This window comes from Eulemur rufifrons, chromosome 29, assembly GCF_041146395.1.
Source record: "Eulemur rufifrons isolate Redbay chromosome 29, OSU_ERuf_1, whole genome shotgun sequence".
Classification (NCBI taxonomy): domain Eukaryota; kingdom Metazoa; phylum Chordata; class Mammalia; order Primates; family Lemuridae; genus Eulemur; species Eulemur rufifrons.
The window spans coordinates 63,755,192-63,775,980 of record NC_091011.1 but is presented as its reverse complement, the minus strand read 5'-3'; the positions used below and the strand labels follow the sequence as shown (position 1 = coordinate 63,775,980).

The 20,789-nt window shown below is 38.0% G+C and overlaps 1 protein-coding gene across 50 annotated transcripts in view; it reads left to right on the top strand.

Annotated features, from left to right (window-relative positions):
- The window catches only part of NRCAM (neuronal cell adhesion molecule), a 264,004-nt gene that overhangs the window by 200,499 nt on the left and 42,716 nt on the right, over window positions 1-20,789 (top strand). For 27 of the 50 annotated variants that reach the window (XM_069462461.1, XM_069462469.1, XM_069462459.1 and 24 more), the window contains 8 exons: window positions 83-139; window positions 1,569-1,680; window positions 4,298-4,482; window positions 5,926-6,057; window positions 13,583-13,726; window positions 15,850-15,961; window positions 17,346-17,512; window positions 17,607-17,754. In XM_069462461.1, coding sequence (XP_069318562.1) covers window positions 83-139; window positions 1,569-1,680; window positions 4,298-4,482; window positions 5,926-6,057; window positions 13,583-13,726; window positions 15,850-15,961; window positions 17,346-17,512; window positions 17,607-17,754 — 1,057 coding nt within the window. The remainder of the gene's footprint in view (window positions 1-82; window positions 140-1,568; window positions 1,681-4,297; window positions 4,483-5,925; window positions 6,058-13,582; window positions 13,727-15,849; window positions 15,962-17,345; window positions 17,513-17,606; window positions 17,755-20,789) is intronic. The other 23 variants (XR_011231790.1, XR_011231789.1, XR_011231788.1 and 20 more) reach the window with 2 other exon arrangements.

The window sequence follows — 20,789 nt, the reverse complement described above, 5'->3', positions numbered from 1 at the left end:
TACTTTTGCTTTTGTTACCCAGTACTTTTTGACTCTCCTCCACTACTTTTGTGCCCTCTTCATAATATTCTGTTTATTTCAGTGGATGAATTGAATGACACTATAGCTGCTAATTTGAGTGACACTGAGTTTTATAGTGGTGAGTTATGGTGATTGTGACTGATATTCTCTCCTTCATTGTAGAATTTAGTCCACTAACTTCACCTCCATGGCTATTTAACCTTATTTCTTTATGAAATTTCTAGTTACATGTTTAATACCACTAGTATAAATGTATGTCTCCTATGAACTTTAGCTATAAACTTTCAAGCATGTCACTAGAACATTTTCCATGATGTATGTATGACAATGAAACTTGTTATAACTGTGTTCGTGTAAAGAACCATTTCACATGATTTGGAAAAAAATCTTTCATGTATGTTCAGAATTCTATTTTCTATTTTTTGTCCTATTCATGAACTTTTCTTGTGAACTAAGTTAGAGTTGGCAGAACCTCTTAACCTGCTAGAATACTGACCCATCAGAGCCTTTAGCAACTAATATTAAGTGGATTTCATAGTAAATCATCACATTTCCTCTCTGTTTTTACATGATATTATCAATATAATTAGCAATAGCACTTCTCTTAGTTTTGTTTAAAATCAAGTCACTGTCTTTAATGGAAGTAATCTTTTTAAAAATAGAGCATTGAACTTCGTTCCTTTAAACAGAAATGAATTTGATTTCCTTAAGGGAAATATAATTCTCAAGTATAGTGTTTATCAGTGAAAATAATGGGTTCTGGATAAGGGGTCCAGAACTCATTCCTTTAAACCCTAATATGGTGTAATTTCCACTTTAAGTTTTTCTGAGAAGCCTTCAAAAGATAAGGATACATTTTGGAAAAGTCTCCATAAATAGGAAGGTGGCCTGTATAAATATCCTTAAGATCTCTGACTGGGGCCCTCTTTATTTTTTCATTGAGGAAACCAATTTCAATTTATTTAATCCCACCATTATTCTTAATTTATGGCATACAATTTGCAAGACCTCTGTCAATAACTCTCTAGTTTTGTTTTGATTTCCATAAACCTTGTAGTTTGGGGATCTTAATATGATTAATCAGTGGATTTGGCTATAATGTCCCCAGTATAAATCAAAATACCCCTTCCACAACCATATCTTTCTGAAAATCCTAACATCTTTCCGAAGATAGTTAATTTTTGCTTTGACCTGAACACTAACATTAAGGAAAATGTAGTTGATAACATGGTTTTCCTATGTTAACATTTTGAAGATATGATATCCCACAGAAAATTTATAAAAACCTAACCCAAATTAAGGAAACACACAAAAGGAAAAACAGTCCTTATTACTAGTGCTTATGCAGCCAAAATTGTTTCTATTCCTGGGTAATTGAGTGAGTGATGGCTAGGAGAGTGTGTATGTGTAGCTTAACAAATTTCATAATTAATATTAAATAGTTTTGAAAAGGGATTAGAATTTCAGGCAGCTTTTTTGACAGCGGACTGTGTTTCCAGAAATACATATTCATAAGTTTTAATGCATATTGATTTTCTTATTTGCAGCTAAATCAAGTAGAGAGAGGCCACCAACATTTTTAACTCCGGAAGGCAATGCAAGTAACAAAGAGGAATTAAGAGGAAATGTGCTTTCGCTAGAGTGCATTGCAGAAGGACTGTGAGTTAACACTTTCTGTCCTGATCTACATTTCTTATAAAAGTATAGCAGGTTTGTAGAGAGGCATTAATATCATAGGAAGAGTAACTGTCTTATACTAGTTCCATCAAGCATCAAGAAAAATTTAGTAATTATTTCCAAAGTAGCCTATGTGAATCTCATATTACTGTTAAACTATTTTGTTCATGGAATAGTGTGCATATTGAAATAATCACCTTATGATTGCTCTGACTATAATTAGGATGTATCATTTTACTATTTGGTAACAAAACACCTCAAAAATTAGTGGCTTAAAAATAATTGCTGTTTATTATCGATCCCTTGCCCCGAGGTCTGCAGGGCAGTAGTGCTGTAACCAGCTAGGTTCGGCTAATGTCAACTAAGCATGCTCGTACATCTGCTGGGGCTCAGCGGGCAGTTCAGGACTCTCAGGGGCTGCTGGATGTTCACTGGGACATCTGAGCTGTTGGCCATGAGTTTCTCACATCCCTCCATCAGTCTTGTCGCACACTAGGCCTCTCAGCCTCAGGACTAGCACAATGTCCCTTCCACAAGGCCAAGCCCAGATTCTTTGAACTGTCTCATCTGTGCACACCTCAAAACTCAAACCGCCCCAAAACTGATGGGATTTTGACAGGAGTTGCAGGGAGGGCTGCCCCACACTCAAGAGCAACTGTTATGTTATATCCACGTTACAGGCAAATTTCTGTATAGTCCCCGCCTTGTGCCCGGCACAGAGCAGGTACCGTCAGTATGGGCACATCTGCTGAAAATCTGGAACGGAATCTCAGAAACACGCTGCCTTCACATGCTGTGATCCCAGCTGCCCTTGACCTGGTGGCTCACTGGTCTCACTCGTTCGTGAATCCAGGAATAACTTTCCTTCAGGAGGCTCATGGAGGCCTCTGCTGGCCAAGGCAGGAAATCACACTATGCATTACTCAGTTCCTTGAGAAACTGAAAACTAGCAAAACCCCCTTTTAAAGATATGTTAAAAATCTATCTTTTCCACTGGAATTAAAATTTTAAAAAACTTCCAATTTTCATCATCATTGTATAAGAAAGTGGTTTAATCTGCCAACCTCTCACCTTTTGGGAGCAGAAGTACCTATTCTCACAATTTAGTGACTTCTCCTCCCACAAATGATATAGTATGTAAAAAACTAAAATATGGTTGGTATTTAGAAATTTCACAAAACTCCAAAAGGAATTTTAAAAACTTTGGGATGTTATAAAACCAAGATTGGGACTCTATCATTTACAAACAACAATCATTAGACTCATAGACTCAAAATATTTCTAATTCTTAACAACTCTGCAGTAGAGTAGGAGGCCCCCAAAACCATTCGCGGCTTTGTGAGGTATAAACTATGATACTGTGCTTCTATCTCCATCCCCTTCTCACCTGCAGGTCATATGAGATGCAGATTAGTCTAACTGTAAGGAAACATTAAGCTATGTTACCAGATTCCACAGGTGTACGGTATTTTGGTTTTTCAAAATGATTTCACATCATCCACTTCTTTTTATATTTATAGCATGTTTTAATTTTAGAATCTAACTCATCAGATATATATGCTCAGTTATTTTTATTCAACCAAACAAACCCAAACCAATTTACGATCAATTAATCCCGCTTACATTTCTATTGACAAAGGCTGCGATCTTCCTGAGGGCCTGCACCATACTTTTTTCAGCATTATCTTCCCAACACATAGCTCAGTGCTCGCACACAGTTCAGTGCTTAGGAAATGTTCGTGTTGAATAGATTTTTATTTTACCCTCATGAAAACCTTCTAAAGTCGTTAGATCAAGTCAAGCATTATTATCCCCACTAAGGAAACTAAGGCCCGAAGAGGTCAGAGGTCCAAGATCAGAGAGAACTTTAGAGAGAGAGCTAGAGTTGTGAAGCTCTTCTAACTCCAAGCCTGTATTCTGGCTTTCCATCTGTCTCCATATTTTATGACTTAATAAGAAACATAGTTGGGTGAGAAATGGTTTGAGTAACACATGAGTTTGATCTATTCCTATCAATTGGTATGATAATATTTTTAAATATTACTAATAATTAAACTAAAGAAAGAATGCTATTCCCCAATCACTTAATTTATATCATCAAATAGTCTACTATAAAATACAGAAATTTTTCCATTTGAAATGAAACTGTATATAAAAGTTCATAGGCAGAGATATGTTTATGAGTTCTTTGTATGTTTTAAATTTTAACTGATGAAAAATTATAATTCAGTATCATTAATGTAATGATATGTCTTGATTGGCATAGTACCTTCACGTAAAAATTTCCAAAAGATCCTCATTGGTCAGAACTCTAGAGAAAATAATTAGGCCCCTTCAGTAACACAACTCATGCTAACATTCTTACTGTATCATTGAAGTCAAAGTTTATGGTCTGCCATAAATTAGTATAGTTCTGATTATGTGAAAATGTAAAACTTTGAGCATTATTTGTAGACCTGTGATGCTAATTAAAATATCTATGTATTTCTCCTGATCTCTATATAAAGATTTCGTATAAACTCGCATGAAAATTCACCCTCAAAAGCAGTCACGGGTGGACTTCTTTTTTTGTAACATCACTATTTATTTATCCTATCAGGCCTACCCCAATTATTTACTGGATAAAAGAAGACGGAATACTACCCATCAACCGGACATTTTATAAGAACTTTAAGAAAACTTTGCAGATCATTCATGTTTCAGAAGCAGACTCTGGAAATTACCAATGTATAGCAAAAAATGCATTAGGAGCCATCCATCATACCATTTCTGTTACAGTTAAAGGTATATCACTGTTTAAAATGCATTCTTCCTGCCTTCATGAAGATCCTGAAACTTCAATGAAATATGCCTTTCATTATGTTCTTCAATAATGTTAAATGTAAATTTATATCAACATTCATGGTACCTTGAATCTCCTCTCATTGCTATTTATAGTTCATCTAAATCAGGTTAAAAAATTTCCTTCTTAAAATCTTCCTCACAAAAGAATTCCAATTAATAAATATGGAAGGAATGAGAGAAATAGAAAATCACCGTTAGAATCCCACAGTAATAACTGCTGCAGGCAGATCCACCAATGAATGTTAAAATTAGTGGGTGAAACATTAAGGGGAACAGAATATATACATAGCTTCAAAGTGCTTCTCTCCCCAAAAAAATTAATTACTGGGGCAGTTTTAACATATGTCCACACATTCTTTAATACTCCTTCCCCAAGGAGATGGAGTTTACTCTGCCTCTTCTTGCGTATCGGCTGGACATAGTGACTCGCTGCTAATGGACAGAGTATAGAATCCAGGAAAACAGTAACTTTGCAGTAGGGAGACCTGGCAGACACCACCTAAGTGTTGATAATCCAAGTGATGAATGTTGACATTCACCAATAATAAATCATGTTGCCTTCATATATTCCCTGCTATGATCCATCACCTCTATGGTATTCTCAAAAGCCCCAAACCTCAGGCTAATTGTGAGAAAACATCAGACAAACCCAGGTTGAAAGGCATTCTACAAAATAACTACCCAGTACTCTTCAAAAGTGTCAACATCATGCAAGACAAGGAAAGACAAGAAACTGTCATATTGGAGGAAACTAAGGAGACACGACAAGTAAATATAGTATGGTATCTGGGACAGGATCCTGAGGTAGAAACAAGACATTAGTGGAAAGATTAGGGAAATTTTAACAAAGTGTATAATTTAGTTAATGGCACCAATGTTAATTTTTTGTTTTGATAACTGTAACATGGCCATGTACGATGTTAACATCAGAGAAAGCTGAGTGAAGGGTATATGAGAACACTCTCCATTACCTTTGCAATTCTTCAAAAATGAAGTATTTAAAATCACTTCCTAATTTTATAATTACATGTATTCTACAGGGCTCAGAATTTAAATTCATATTTCTTAGCTCTATCTTTACCTGTAAATCGCTCTACAGCCTTAGATAAATCTGTTACCTCTTAGATGTCTGATTAATCTTAATGTAAAATGATACAATGACATTTGTATCAAACAGATCTAGAAATAGCACATATATGTCAGTGAGTTTCTTTAAACATTCTTTTGTGTTCTTTGAAGCATCACTTATAAATATATTCCTTCTAAAAAATGAGGCTAACAAGTACTTATTTTTATTATTAAACTAGTTCAATATATTATTTTGCTAAAATACTCATCTGATTCAGATTTTTGGTCTTTTTTTTTCCTCTTCCTCCAATAAAGCGGCTCCATACTGGATCATGGCACCTCAAAATCTTGTGCTGTCACCAGGAGAGGATGGGACCCTGATCTGCAGAGCTAATGGCAAACCCAAACCCAGAATTAGCTGGTTAACGAATGGAGTCCCAGTTGAAAGTAAGTTGCCTTGATTGGCTCTAGTTGCAGTGTATTTTCAGAGCATATGTACATCTCAACAGTGAACAAATGGTGATAAAAAATAATTCAGGCTAGGAAAGGAAGCCATTAATATGCTAAACAAAAGCACCAAATTACGTTTAGACTTTTCTTACCATCAGATATTTATTTTGACGTTGAATAGTTTATGCTATTGACATAATGGTATGTGTTGATTGGGAGTTGGCAATATTTCCTCTGTTTTTTACGTGGATGATGGGAAGAATGACAGGGTCAGAAATAAACTTCAACAAAAATTTCAGATGATCTTCTTTGTTCAAAACATCAAATGATTCATGGAAATACCACAGGAGTCAGAGGAGATGGATGGGGACTCTAGGCATAGAGCCAGTGGATATATGACAAGAATCAGAAACATGACTGTTTTAATTTAAAAATTTTCAGTCCTAAATATAGCCCGATGTTCCCAAGTTCTCCAGTCTTCAGAGGTCACCATCTTATTTACCATCCAAAGAACACATCCTCAGACTCCAATCATATGCAGGATGCTCAATCTTTGACTAGCTTTTCCTCCTTGAGTACTGCTGAGATCACCCTTGAGCAACACCATGTAGCCTACCTGTGCTTGTCACCTACTCAGCAGCGTCCCTGCTCTGCTGCCCCACTCCCTGCACTTCCTCATCTGCCATCTTCTGCAAGCTTCCCATAACAGTCCCCAAAAGTATGGCTATAGGCTCTTGCATCAATCTTCCAAATCACTGCCAAAGACCAATTTTACAAAACTTGGTTAAAGGCTTGGGGACAGTGAAAAGGAATTATAATAAAGAAAAAAAAAAAACTTAAAATGGACATTGCAGCTCATTGCTTCTGATTCCTAAGCCATGGCCATGAACAGAGAGCCCACTGGCTCTCCACTTCCTCCATCCCACCCACCACCAGCTGCTGCCGACAGAATCTTTGAACAGTTTACCCTTTATGGACCTCGTAGACCCAGAGACAGAGAAAATCGGTTTCTGTATCACACCCAGCCCCAGGTTCACCCTCCCAGTCATTACCATGATTATCTGCAAAGATACTCTTCACTCACAATGAAGACAACCTTCAGGCTTGTGATGTAGAGCAAATTGGCTCTTGATTGCCTCCAAGTCAGAATCAAATATTGGTTCCCCTTTTACATAACTAAAAGGTCTACTGAGCTGAGTTTCCCAAAGCAATGCACATTCTTCCCCCTAAGATGGATCTGAAAACTGCTGGCAGATTTAGAGTGGCACAGGTCCCTGTTTCTCACTGTCAAGGTCTAACAGCTGCAGAGTTAGACTGAGTAACTGCACTGTGTTCCGTGAGGATTTATTGGGCGTTTTCTTGTGTTATATAGCACAGTCGTTATCAGATGCTTTGAAACCGACAGCCTGTGTTTACTGTAAAAGGAAGATGTTCCTGGGAAAACACAGATTCTAAAGAGGCCAGCAACTGGGGTATGGGTATTTTCCCTCCCGATTTTAATCATGATTGAGATCAGGAGAAACTGCAGAGAGTAATTTGTGGTTGTGTTATCAGGAAGCTGTTGCCACTCTCAGGAGAATGGGAGTAAAAACTAAGAGCAAAAGTGGAAGAAAGCCAGATCTAAAGAAGAAGTTTGATGGTACAAGTATGACTTTCTTAGGAATGCCTACAGAATGGCAATAAATGATGGCGCATGCTCAGCACTTTCACAGCGTGTTTGCAGCTCAGAGGTTCTGTCTCGATTTATGGGAAGTTAAAAGTGCACCTGAGATCCAGACTCAGCGAAACTGACAAGTGGGAGGGACCATCCATCTAGCCACCCAGCAAGGAAAACGGGGGAGCCAGGGCATATTGAAAGGATAAACCCTCGAGCTCAGCAGCCAGGATGCAATCCTGAGACTGATTTTGCTCCCAACTTGCTCAGTTCATCATCTTTCTACACCGGCCCCCTTAGTCTGTTCCTGCTGCTATAGCAAAATACCTTAGACTGGGTCATTTATAAACAACAGAAATTCATTGCTCACAGTTCTGGAGGCTAAAAAGTCCAAGGTCAAGGTGCCCGCAGATGTGCTGCATGGTGAGAGCCCGTTCCTCATAGCTCCCGTCTTCTGTGTCCTTACATGGCAAAGGGGCAAACAGGCTCCCCAAAGCCTTTGAGAAGGGCACTAATTCATTCATGAGAGTGGAGCCCTAGTGGCTTAATCACCTCCCAAAGGCCCCACCTGTTAATACCATCACCGTGGGTGTTAGGTTTCAACATATGAATTTTAGAGGGACACAAACATTCAGACCATAGCACCAGCAAAGGCAGTGCCTCTGACAGAACCTCATAACTCTAGTTGTATTAAAAGCTTTAAAAACACACTTATAGATACTTCCCTTTTAAATGAAGCTTTTGTGGGGAGGACCAACTGCAAAAGGCCTGCTTTGGGGGCAGGGGCTGGTAGTTCTAGGGAGACAAATTAGACCTTTCTTATGTAATCCTAAATCATCTGATTAGGTTCAGAGCAGAGAAAGAGCAAAATGTCTCAAATCAGATTCCAAATCAGCTCATTTTTTCCATCCCAAAAGTATTCTTTAAGGCCCCATGGGATGGAAAAAAGGAGGCTGAGCACATAGGATTGGAATGGCTCCGGGGTCCCTTGAGTGCCTCAGACCAGTCACTCTGGTGGACACGCAAGAAGAGGAACAGCACACAGCATGGCAGCAGAGCAAGGGGCCAGGCCCCACTAGGCTGCCCCATGGTGCCGGGAGCAGGTGCTGCATGTTAATGCCAAGGTGATGTGGGTCTTTCTCCACATCTGGTGGCCAAACCGAAAGTGCATGGGTTACTGTTCGGACATCTCAGAGCTGAAAGGTGATGGACTGGCGGGGCCCCTGCACAGCTCTCTACATGCTGAAACCGCAAAGGCACAGCGGTTCCCCACCACTGGCCCTCAGCAGCTGGCCCGTCTGCAGCTTGTGCTGAGTGGCTTCTGGGTGGACACTTAAACAGCGAAGTTCAAAGTGAACCACACATGCCCCCACCATGTGTTGACCTCCCCTGCTCCAAAATAAGGAGTAAATGAGAAAGAAAACTATCCAAAAAACTGGTAGAGGTTTGAGGAGCTTTGTGCCTCTCCCCTTTCCACCCCGCTTGGGAGTTGCCCCATGAATTTAGAGACCCCTGAACAGAATTGCCTTTGAGGTTTGGAGACCATGCTGGAAACAGGGGATGGTGCTTGTTTCTCATCTGCAGTCCGCTGAGTTGTGCACCCCACAGATGCATCCAGCAATGCTGGGGCCACAGGGGAAGGATGGCAGAGAGACACAGAGAGGCAGGGGTGGGAACTGAGAGCAAAATCTGCTGCAGTATGCAGCGGCACCGAATTAGCATAGTAAGGACGCCTCACCTTCACAGGGGCCTAGCATAGGCCCCAGAAGTCAGCTGGGAGCATGAACTGACTTGCTAACTGCACTTTCCACCCAAGACGCTGCAGAAACTGTGGGTGGACCAGCTGCTGAGGGTGAAGGGCAGGGGAACAGCTGTGCCTCTGCAGTACCGTCATGCAGGAGCTGTGCAGCATCCCGGCCAGGTGCCTGAAGTTTGTCCCCTGACCACACAACAGAGACACAGTCAGGGGACCATACTGCAAGATACGCAGCCTCCCCACTCGTGATTTGTGGGTGCTTGCCTAAGGACACTGACCCTCTCCTCCTGCCTCCGCAGGCTCTGGCTGCCGAGTGCACATAAATACTGTAAAAAGATAAGTGGGAACAGGAAGAGGGAGGAGTAAGAATTTTCTTTTAGCAAAATGCAATGTTATTGATTCGTGACTGTTAGTTTCAGAACTCTGGAACCTACTGTTTTACAGAACTGAAAGAATTAACTCCAAAAACAAGTGGGCTTTTATCTCAATGTCTTCTAAAGCTTTGTCTTCCACTGAGCTGGCCAGGTTACTAATACTTTCCTTTGAAGCAAAAAAAAAAAAAAAAAATAGGCTGTATTCAATATGAAATTTGCCCAAACCTCCTGAAAATATTTTTAAAACAGTCACCAGAAGTCAGGAAAAAGAACACAGCTGCAGAGAGCTGGTACTGAAAGAGAACTCTGATTTTGCTGTGTGATGAGAGAGTGTGAAGGTAGGACCCAGGACCAGAAAGAAAATGAACTTAGTATCAGCAGGATGGGCAAAGCACTTCCCTCCTGCCCCCAGGAAGTCGCCTTTCTGGACTTCAGAATCACCCTTAGGTGGCTGTCCCTAAGTTCCTTCCTCCTCTCGGTCTTACCCACTGGAACGTCCATGCCATCCTGGTAGTGGTCCCAAGGCCAAGGCCATGGCCTCTGTGATTCCCATCTCTGTCCTGGGAGACAGTTTGAGAGTCTAACACTTGCAGATCTTCAATAGTTTCCAACATGAATTGTGTTAGATCTCTCAGACTCTTCGCATGGAACGTGTATAAGATCACACCATTATTACATTAAAAGGCCCCTTTTCTCTCAGATATGAGGAGGGACAGGAACTAAGAAAATGAGAATGGGCAGAAGACTTCCTGCCGCAGAGACATATTTTGTTTGTGTGGAAAGGAGAGACTGAAAGCCAGTGACACAAAGCAATCAGCCTGAGGAATGGAGGACTGGTCTGGGATATTCCCACAATTCCATCAAGGCATCTTCCTTCTTCTTCCTTTTTGCAAAACTAAGGGGCTCGGTTGACATTTCCTTCTAGGTGACAGAATAAGTAGGTGAAAAGGAAAATTCAACTCTTCACCAGAAATTTGTTCTACATTATACCCAAATGTTCAGATTCCAGGAAACATTTATAAAGTTGACCAACTCAGAAAACCTGAGCATCAATCTCATTTAAACAAACAATTAAGTGCTCCTGTTTGTAGTTTCTCATATTCTAAAATGTGTGTAATACTATCTGGTTAACCTATTTCACAATGTGTTCTTTTTAAAATAAAATTATGTAATAGATATAAAAACATTTTCAAAATTGATAGTACTCTGTACATGTAAGGTGGCATCATCATTATTATTATTATACTCGTTATCTAAATGTTACAAACATGTATAGTTTTAGCCAGCCATGTCAGAAGAATTTGGTTAAAAGAAAGTGTAATCTGAAGGCTACCAGCCCAGTTGTAGACCTTACCTTTAGGGCTTTAAGTTATGCATGGTGATTCTGTACTCCTAAATTTCTTTCTCCAGTGTTTATTTACAGCAAATGAAGTTGATTATTCCCAGAATTAATTATTATTCCTTTGGATAACTTGTGTTTGCATGTTGGAGAGTTACTCCTGACCAGTAGCCAGCAAATAGTGTCCAAAGCTTCAAATGTCTGTGCTTTAGCAATTTTATTCTGTGTCCAGCTACCAACTGGGCCTCCATATGTTACCATGACAGTTCCTGGATTTGTTTGCATTTTTAAAAAATAAGTACTTAAGGAAACGTAGCCCAAAACCCCATGGAGAAAGATCTGCTTATTCATTACTCTTACCTAAAGGGTTTGTTTTATTCCTAAATACCTTGCCAAAAATAAATATTTGAAGACTACTCCATTTAGCATAAATAAGGCAGATACAGTCAGATGGCTTTCAGGTAAAAAGTATCTTCCTAAAGAGTTGATAGCAAAGAAAAGTGCAATTGGGAGCTCCAGACAAGCTTTTCGAAATGGTTTATGTTTGTGATTAAAGAATCTCCACTTAGGGAAAATTGTCCTACTGGCTGTATTAATTGACTTTCGTCTCCCATGTTCGTGGTGGTATAATTTTTTTAATTATTGTGGTTAAAACACATAACAAAATTTACTGTCGTAACCATTTTTAAATGCACAGTTCAGTAGTGTTAAGTATATTCACATTATTGTGCAGTAGATGTCTAGAACTGGAACTCTTTACCCATTAAACATCACATGGTGGTGTAACTTTTAAAAGCTCAATATACTCAAGGCATTTGAGGAGCTCTTCTCACACAGTCTGCCACCCATCCAATGAGATTCGGCCCAGACCTCTGCCTGTGCCTCATCACAGTCTAAAACACCCAGGCACAATACTCCACTGTCTGGCATAGCCAGAGGTGCAGTCAGGGCAGGCACCAAGAGTCCCCGAAGGAGTCCCAGCACTGAGTGCCCAAGTGCTGGTTCCCAAAAATGGAGGAAGGGGACCACGGGCCAAGGAATGCAGGCAGCCTCCAGAGGCCGGAATAGACAAGGAAGTGGATTCTCCCCTAGAACCTCCAGAAAGGAACGTAGCCCCGCTGATACCTTGGTTTTAGCTTAGTGACGCCCATATCAGACTCCTAACATACAGAACTTAATGATAATAAATTTGTGTGGCTTTAAGCCACAAAGTTTGTGGTCATTTGTTACAGCAAGAGTAGAAAACTATTACAGAATGAGTGAGCAAAATATTTTGAGTATGTATACTAAAACAAGGATGAATACCTTTAGTTTCATATTTTTATTCAAATGGGTTAGTAAAGCACAGATGAACCAAATATTTTTTATTTTAAAGTGATAAAGGAGTCTAAATGCAGTGATAAATATATCTTAGATGCACATCCTTTTCCTATCACCAAAAAAAAAAGAAATGGCGTTTAGAAAGAAAGTAAAGGCTCCTAACTGGTTCAAGTTGCAAAAGCAGTTTAAGAGAAAGAGTGCTGTTATTTGGTTTTGACGTTGATCAGCATGCTGAGACAAGAGATCTGAACCCCTATGTACTTTTAAAGCAATGTAAGGTCACAACCTAAGGTTTAGCATTCACAAAAAGGATTTCATCTCTAATAGCACAGGAGTTCCAAATTGTTGGGCCTTCCCTAGACTAAATCCTCACATATTATGTTACCTAGGCAGTTTTATTTCACTTCAGTAAGAATCAGTCCTGGTCCTAACATTTTTTTAAGTACTTAAGAAATTTAGTTGAAAACAGTCCTTAAGAGAAACTTTACACAATTTATTTCTACTTCAGCCTCAGGAACTGCCAAAACAAGAAAAATAAATATTTTCACATTTGATTGTTAGCCCTATATTTATTTATGTACTTATGTACTTATTTATTTATTTATTTATTTCAAGAAGAGGCTCTCAAAAGGGGCAGGTTTGGACGAGTGAACGTGTTTCTGTGTTTTTTGACTAGCTTTTGCTGTCTCCTGATCATTAACTTGCCTCCTCATAAATAACTGCAGTCTCTTTGTGAGCAAAGCAATGTTTTCCTGAATTTGTGGTACAATTTTCACCTGAACTTGTGAGGTTTTTTTCCTGCATCTCTTAAAGTAATATTCAGTGTTGCAAAATCAATCTGCTTAAGACTAAATGAATATTAAGCATATACTCATGCTGATATACGATACCTAAATTCAGAGGAGGAAAATTCATGGTTTCTGCCTGACTTCTAGTCGTCTTGCTGATGCATATACCTGAATCGGTCTGTATTTATGTCCTCCTGACTGGAATGTAGACCTCAAGCTTTACAAGTGTAGTATACATCTTTTAAGCAAAGAGGAATAAAATATATACTTTCTGTTTTTACACCCGAACAGTTGCCCCTGATGACCCCAGCAGAAAAATAGATGGTGATACCATCATTTTTTCAAATGTTCAAGAAAGATCAAGTGCAGTATATCAGTGCAATGCCTCTAATGAATATGGATATTTACTGGCAAATGCATTTGTCAACGTGCTGGGTAAGCTCTCTCTTTATGAAAGACATGGAAAATTAAATTAATGACTGCTGTTATTTTCTACTCATTCAGCAAAAATATATTTGGGCATCTACTATGGGCAATGCACAGTGTCCAGAGCTATGAGGGAAATACAAAGATGGATAAGACACAGATCTTGCCCTAAAGGATATTGCAGTCTGGTCTTAATGTTCATCCATAACAGTTTTTATAATGGCAAATTCTTCATTGTAGAAATAATAAAATAGGCTGTGCCATTCACAGATGGTTAGACTAAGTGTCAAACCCATCAAAAGGAAAATAGCATTTGTCTGCTATTAGTAACTGAACATTACCACTCTTCCATCCTTAGAAACTGACAAGTTGATTAACAATTTCATGATTCTTATTTTTAAAAAGGAAACCATTAATTGTAATCCTTGGCCTTTATCCAAGTCATGGATGTAAATTTATTTAATTTGTAAAAATATATTTTAAAAATGTGACATACTCAAACATATTAACAAATGGTTGGTTTATGTGAACATTGTACTTCTAATATTGGACAAAACTAGCAAAATACCACATTTGTCAAAATTTATGTGAGAATTATTTTCATGGTGCCAGGGAATTATACTTCAACTCTTTAAGATGAATATGCTCCCTTTTCAAACAAAAGTAACGTCAGGAAGCCAACAAATACTTGGTATTTTTCCTTCATGCTTGAAATGAAGTTCATTAATCACATGAAGAGCTAAGCAGTTAAGATATTAGTGGATGTTGAAGAAGCAGTTTTGACCAGTTCCATTTTTTATTCTCTACTTTTATGAGTTCAACTTTTTTAGATTCTACATATAAGTGATATCATGCAGTATTTGTTTTCCTGTATCTGCCTTGTTTCACTTACCATAATGTTCTCTAGGTTCATACATGTTGTCGCAAATGCCAGGATTTCCTTCTTTTTTAAGGCTGAATAGTGTGCCATTGAGTATATTTACCACATTTTCTTTACCTTATTCATCCACTGGTGGACACTTAGGTTGATTCCATATCTTGACTATTGTGAATAATGCTGCAGTGAACACGGGAGTTCAGATATCCTGACATACTGATTTCATTTTCTTTTACTATATACCCAGTAGTGGGATTGTTGGATCATATAGTAGTTTCATTTTTGATTTTTTTAGTATAAGCAGTATAAACAATATTTATACTATTTTCCATAACAGCTGTACTAATTTACACTCCCACAAACAGTGTGTAAGTATTCCCTTTTCTCCACATCCTCACCAATACTTGTCTTTCATCTTTTTGATAATAGCCATTCTAATAGATATGAAGTGATATCTCATTGTGATTTTGATTTGCATTTCCCTTGTGATCAATGATGTTGAGCATTTTTTCATATACCTGTTGGCCATTTGAACATCTTCTTTTGAGAAATTTCTATTCCAATCCTTTGCCCATTTTAAATCAGGTTAATCATTTTCTTACTATTGAGTTGTCTGATTTCCTTATATAATTTGAATATTAACCCCTTATCAGACATATGGTTTGCAAATACTTTTTCCCATTCTCTAGGTTATCTCTTCACTCTGTTGATTGTTTCCTTGGCTGTGCAAGCTTTTCAATTTGATGTAATCTCATTTGTCTATTTTTGGTTTTGTTGCCCTGGTTCCATCTTTTAGTCATCACACTCATCACTCTGCTGTTGTCTGCCAGTTTATGTGTTCCCAGCATTCCCACCCACTAGGGTTATGATGGGTTGGTCATTCAACAAAAATATACCTAGCCATTATTTTTGTGCCAGACACTGTGCTGGAGATATCATTTATAAAATGATAAAAAGTTCCATTCCCTGGCTGCAGTGAACTCACAGTATTATAGAAGATACAGAGAAGTAAATCAACAATTAAAATAATGCCTGAGCAAGATGTAGGCATGTGACAGAGGGAAGGAAAATTGTATTTTTCCTCCCTTGAATGACTAGTAGTATCATGCTTGATAGGGAATATGGGGACAGAGACATGTTGGTTATGCTTTATCATAAACTTTAATGACTTTAAAACAAAATGCAATAAATATACTGTGGGCCTAAAATGTATTCTAATATTTACTTTACCTTTACCTTTGTAAAACATTCTTAGCTGAGCAACCACGAATCCTCACACCTACAAATACACTCTACCAGGTCATTGCAAACAGGCCTGCTTTACTAGACTGTGCCTTCTTTGGGTCTCCTCTCCCAACCATAGAGTGGTAAGTAGTGGCCCTACGTGTTTTGTTTTTTATTTTTTTTTAATACTTAACATTTTCTAAAGCCTTCACATTTCTAACTATGTTGGATTTTAGTCAAGAAACAAACATGGGGAAGGCAGTGCATAATCCAGCATACTATTAATTATTAAATTCATTCACAAATATTTAGTAATTACCTGCCCTGTGCTAAGTACTTTCACATATATTATCTAGCAGCACACTCTATCAACCACAAAGCTACATGTAAATGAATTTTTAAAAATTTAAGGCTGCTATATTTTACAGTGTCATGGAAATCCCCTGGAACTTTGTCAGTAGTCCCTGGAGGGACTGGTTAGGGGACAGGCCTTGATAATAAAATATCATGGAGTGGGGGAGGTTTCTATAAGCTGAAAAGCAGAATTTGTTATTACCAGGGTTCTCTTTACTACCTCTCCTGCCACATCTGCCTGACTTGGATCCAGCCAAGCTCTCCTGTGTCCTTGAAGACACAGGTCCCACTTATGACCATCCCCTTTCATATACTACTCTTGATAGAAGTCCTCTAGCTCCTTCTAGCATGTTTTATTGAGCTGGAAGAGACAAGACTAGAATGCATAGATAGTAGCTCAGAAAGAATGAATAAAAGAAAATTGGAACATTCACTGATTGATCATCTGTCAGGTCTCAGATGCTGTGCTAGGCTCCAGCTACTGAGGTGAGAATAAAAACAGGGTTAGAATTAAAGGAAAATCTTCCCAGGCCTCCACCTTAACCCCAGAGAAGAGAAACAAGAATGCTTGTGTAGGCAATTTTCTATTGAAGGTGATGAATTAACACTTAGATAAGAGGTTGACTTTGCCTCATCCCTTTTCTTCCATCTTCACTTCTTCTATCTGACATACATGCTTTTTTGTTCCTTCCCTAAATATTTTCCTATTCATACTTTCAAAAGTACAAACCTTTTAGCCTTGAAATCAAAATCTCTTTAGAACTGTAGCCTGTAGAGAGAGTTACAAATACATCACAGTTGAGGAGAAAACATCAAAAAGAGCAGCCTACATTCTGCCTATTTTATTAACTATTATATTTAGAGATAAAATAGGTAATAATGTGTTTATTAAATTATAGATCTCTCATAATAAAAAATTATAATATAAACATTATGTTTTACCAGCATGATTCTACAAACACCATTTATTGTTGAATTCTCCAGTTTTAGGTCTTGTCTTTGCATTTACCTCACTGACATACAAGCATGCAGTGTACTTGTGCAAATGCCAAATATCTCTGGGCTTGACTTTTAACACAGACCATGGTAGGCTTGAGCTTAATGTGGCATTTTTTGTCTGACTTTAAATTATGATGTGTTTTTAACTCTCATTGTAATATTTCTGTAATGAAGGTTTAAAGGAGCTAAAGGAAGTGCTCTTCATGAAGATATTTATGTTTTACATGAAAATGGAACTTTGGAAATTCCTGTGGCCCAAAAAGACAGTACAGGAACTTATACATGTGTTGCAAGGAATAAATTAGGGATGGCAAAGAATGAAGTTCACTTAGAAATCAAAGGTAAGGTAAAGGTAACAAATTATTTTCAAGTATTAGATGACTTTGAGCAAATTCTCCAGCTTTGTCAATGGATAACAATAACTTTAAATTTCAGATCCAACAAGGATCATTAAACAGCCTGAATATGCAGTTGTGCAAAGAGGGAGCACAGTTTCCTTTGAATGCAAAGTGAAACACGATCATACTTTAATACCCACTGTCATATGGCTGAAGGACAACAGTGAGCTGCCCAGTGATGAAAGGTATTTAAAGATAATTTCTTTCTTTTCTCTTTAAGCTGCTCTTGAACTAAAAAGCTGCTAGCCTGGCTGCTCCATTTATTGTATTATATAATGACTTAATGCTGTTTTTAGTTTCTGAAGCCTGCTGTCTGCAACATAAAGAGATACGCATTTTCCCCCTACTGTAAAATATTTGGACCTAAAAAGGTATCAAGTGATTGAAATAGGACCCTGAGAATGTTTATCTATCTTTGTGTGTTAGTCTCCTGTGTAATTTGGGATAGAAAAACCCTTCAGGCCTTGGACAACATCCATTGTTTCGTACCTTGAACAGTGAAGTCTCAACAGATGTTTCCATTACCACCTCAACAGATGTTTCCATTCCTTATTCTACAAATTAGCTGAAATGTGATCTCTTTAATGAACAGAGAGTGTCTGAATCCTTATCAGTATTTTAAAACACACTAGTTTTTATTTGAATATCCAGTGGAAAGGGAAGGAAAAGCAAAAATAGATAAAGCATTTACAAGAGCTTTAAGATACTACCAAATTTCAAAGATGGCTGACCAGAGACACCAGCTGCCAGATCATCTTAGAAGGAAGGAAAAGTTTTAGATGAAAAAGAAAAAACAAACAATCATAGATGAGGTGTAAGGCTGAGGGAAAAGTGCCAGAACCTACAAGAGATTCCATGGGAGGAAGTTGCAGAGCAGAACAAGAAAGAGAAAGATATCAGTAGAGGTCAACCCCCTGAGAGACATGGAATCCAATAAAAAGTATAGGTAGAGTGGTTTGTTTCTCTATCCCTCATATCTCTGACAGGCTCCTGAGCTGCTGGACAGCCTTTCTACCCTGATGAGCCCAAAATCTGCTGCCATCAGGGAACTGGGAGCTTCTTGAGGACAAAGCACCAGGCTGCAAACCAAATCCAAAGCCAGCAGAAGAAAAGAAATAACCAAGGACAGAGCAAAACTAAACAAAATGTGAAACAAAAAACAATACAAAAGATCAATGAAACAAAAAAAATTGGTTCTTTGAAAAGATAAACTAAATTGATAGACCTCTTGCTAGATTAACCAGGAATAGAAGAGAAAGGCCCCAAATAAGCTCAATCAGAAATGAGAAAAGATATATTACAACTGATAACACAGAAATACAAAATATCATCTGTGAATACTATGAAAATCTGTGTGCACATGAAGTCAAAAACATAGAGGAAATAGACAAATTCCTGGAAACACACAACCTCCCAAGATGCAATCAAGAAGAAATAGAACTGCACAGACCAATAATGAGCAATGATATTGAAGCAGTAATAAAAAATCTTTCTACAAGAAAAATCCTCAGACCAGATGGATTCACAGCCAAATTTTGCCAGACCTACAAAGAAGAGCTGGTACCCATACTGCAGAAATTATTCTATAACATCGAGAAGGAGGGAATCCTTCCCATCTCATTCTGCGAAGCCAGTATTGCCTTGATGGCAAAGCCAGGAAAGGACACAACAAAAAAAGAAAACTACAGACCAATAACCGCTATGAATACAGATGCAAAAATCCTCAATAAAATACTAGCAAACCAAATTCAACAGCACATCAAAAAAAAATAATCTACTGTGACCAACAGGGCTTTGTCCTAGGGATGCAAAGATGAGTCAACATATGTAAATCAATAAATGTGATTCACCACATAAACAGAAGCAAAAAAAAAAGACCATAGGATTATCTCAATTGATGCAGAAAAAGCATACAACAAAATTCAGCACCATTTCATGATAAAAACCCTCAACAAACTATGCATGGAAGGAACATATCTCAAGATTATAAAAGCTATATATGACAAACCCATGGCCAACATCATACTGAATGGGAAAAAGTGAAAGCATTCCCACTAAGAACTGGAATAAGATAAGGGTGCCCACTGTCGCCACTTCTATTCAACATAGTGCTGGAAGTCCTAGCCAGAGCAATCAGGCAAGAGAAAGAAATAAAAAGTATATAAATCAGGAAAGAAGAGGTCAAACTATCACTTTTTGCTGACAATATGATCTTATATCTAGAAGACCCCAAAGACTCCACCAAGAGACTCTTAGAATTGATAAATAAATTTCAGCAAAGTTTCAGGTTACAAAATCAATGTACACAAATCAGTAGCATGCCTATACACCAATAATAGTCAAGCTGAGAGTAAAACCAAAGACTCAATACCATTCACAATAGCTACAAAGAAAACAAAATGCCTAGGAATATACGTAACCAGGGAGGTAAAAGGTCTCTACAAAGAGAACTATGAAACATTGAGGAAAGAAATCATAGACAATACAAACAAATGGGAAAAAATGTCATGTTCATAGATCAGTAGAATCAACATTGTTAAAATGTCCACACTACCCAAGGTGATTTACAGATTCAATGTAATCCCCATAAAAATACTAACATCATATTTCATACTCCTAGAAAAAATAATTCTACACTTTGTTTGGAACCTGAAAAGAGCCCGAATAGCCAAAGCAATCTTAAGCAAAAAGAATAAATCTAGAGGTATCACATTACCAGACTGCAAACTATGCTAAATGGCTACAGTAATAAAAACAGCATGGTATTGGCTGAAAAATACAGACATAGACCAATGGAACAAAACAGAGAACCAAAATATAAAACCATCCACATACAGCCAACTGATCTTTGACAAAGCAGACAACCACGTACACTGGGGAAAAGAATCCAGTAAGTGGTGCTAGGAAAATTGGATAGCCACATGAAGAAGAGCGAAACAGGATGCCTATCTCTTGCCATCTACAAAAATTAATTCAAGATGGATAAAAGACTTAAATGTAAGGCATGAAACCATACGAATTCTAGAGGAAAATATAGGAAAAAAACTCTTCTAGATATCGGCCTAGGCAAAGAATTTATGAGTAAAATCCCAATGGCAATCATGGCAACAGCAAAAATTAATAAATGGAATTTGATTAAACTAAAAATCTTCTGCACAGCTAAGAAAACAATCAACAGAGCAAATAGACAACCTACAAAATGGGAGGAAATATTAGCAAA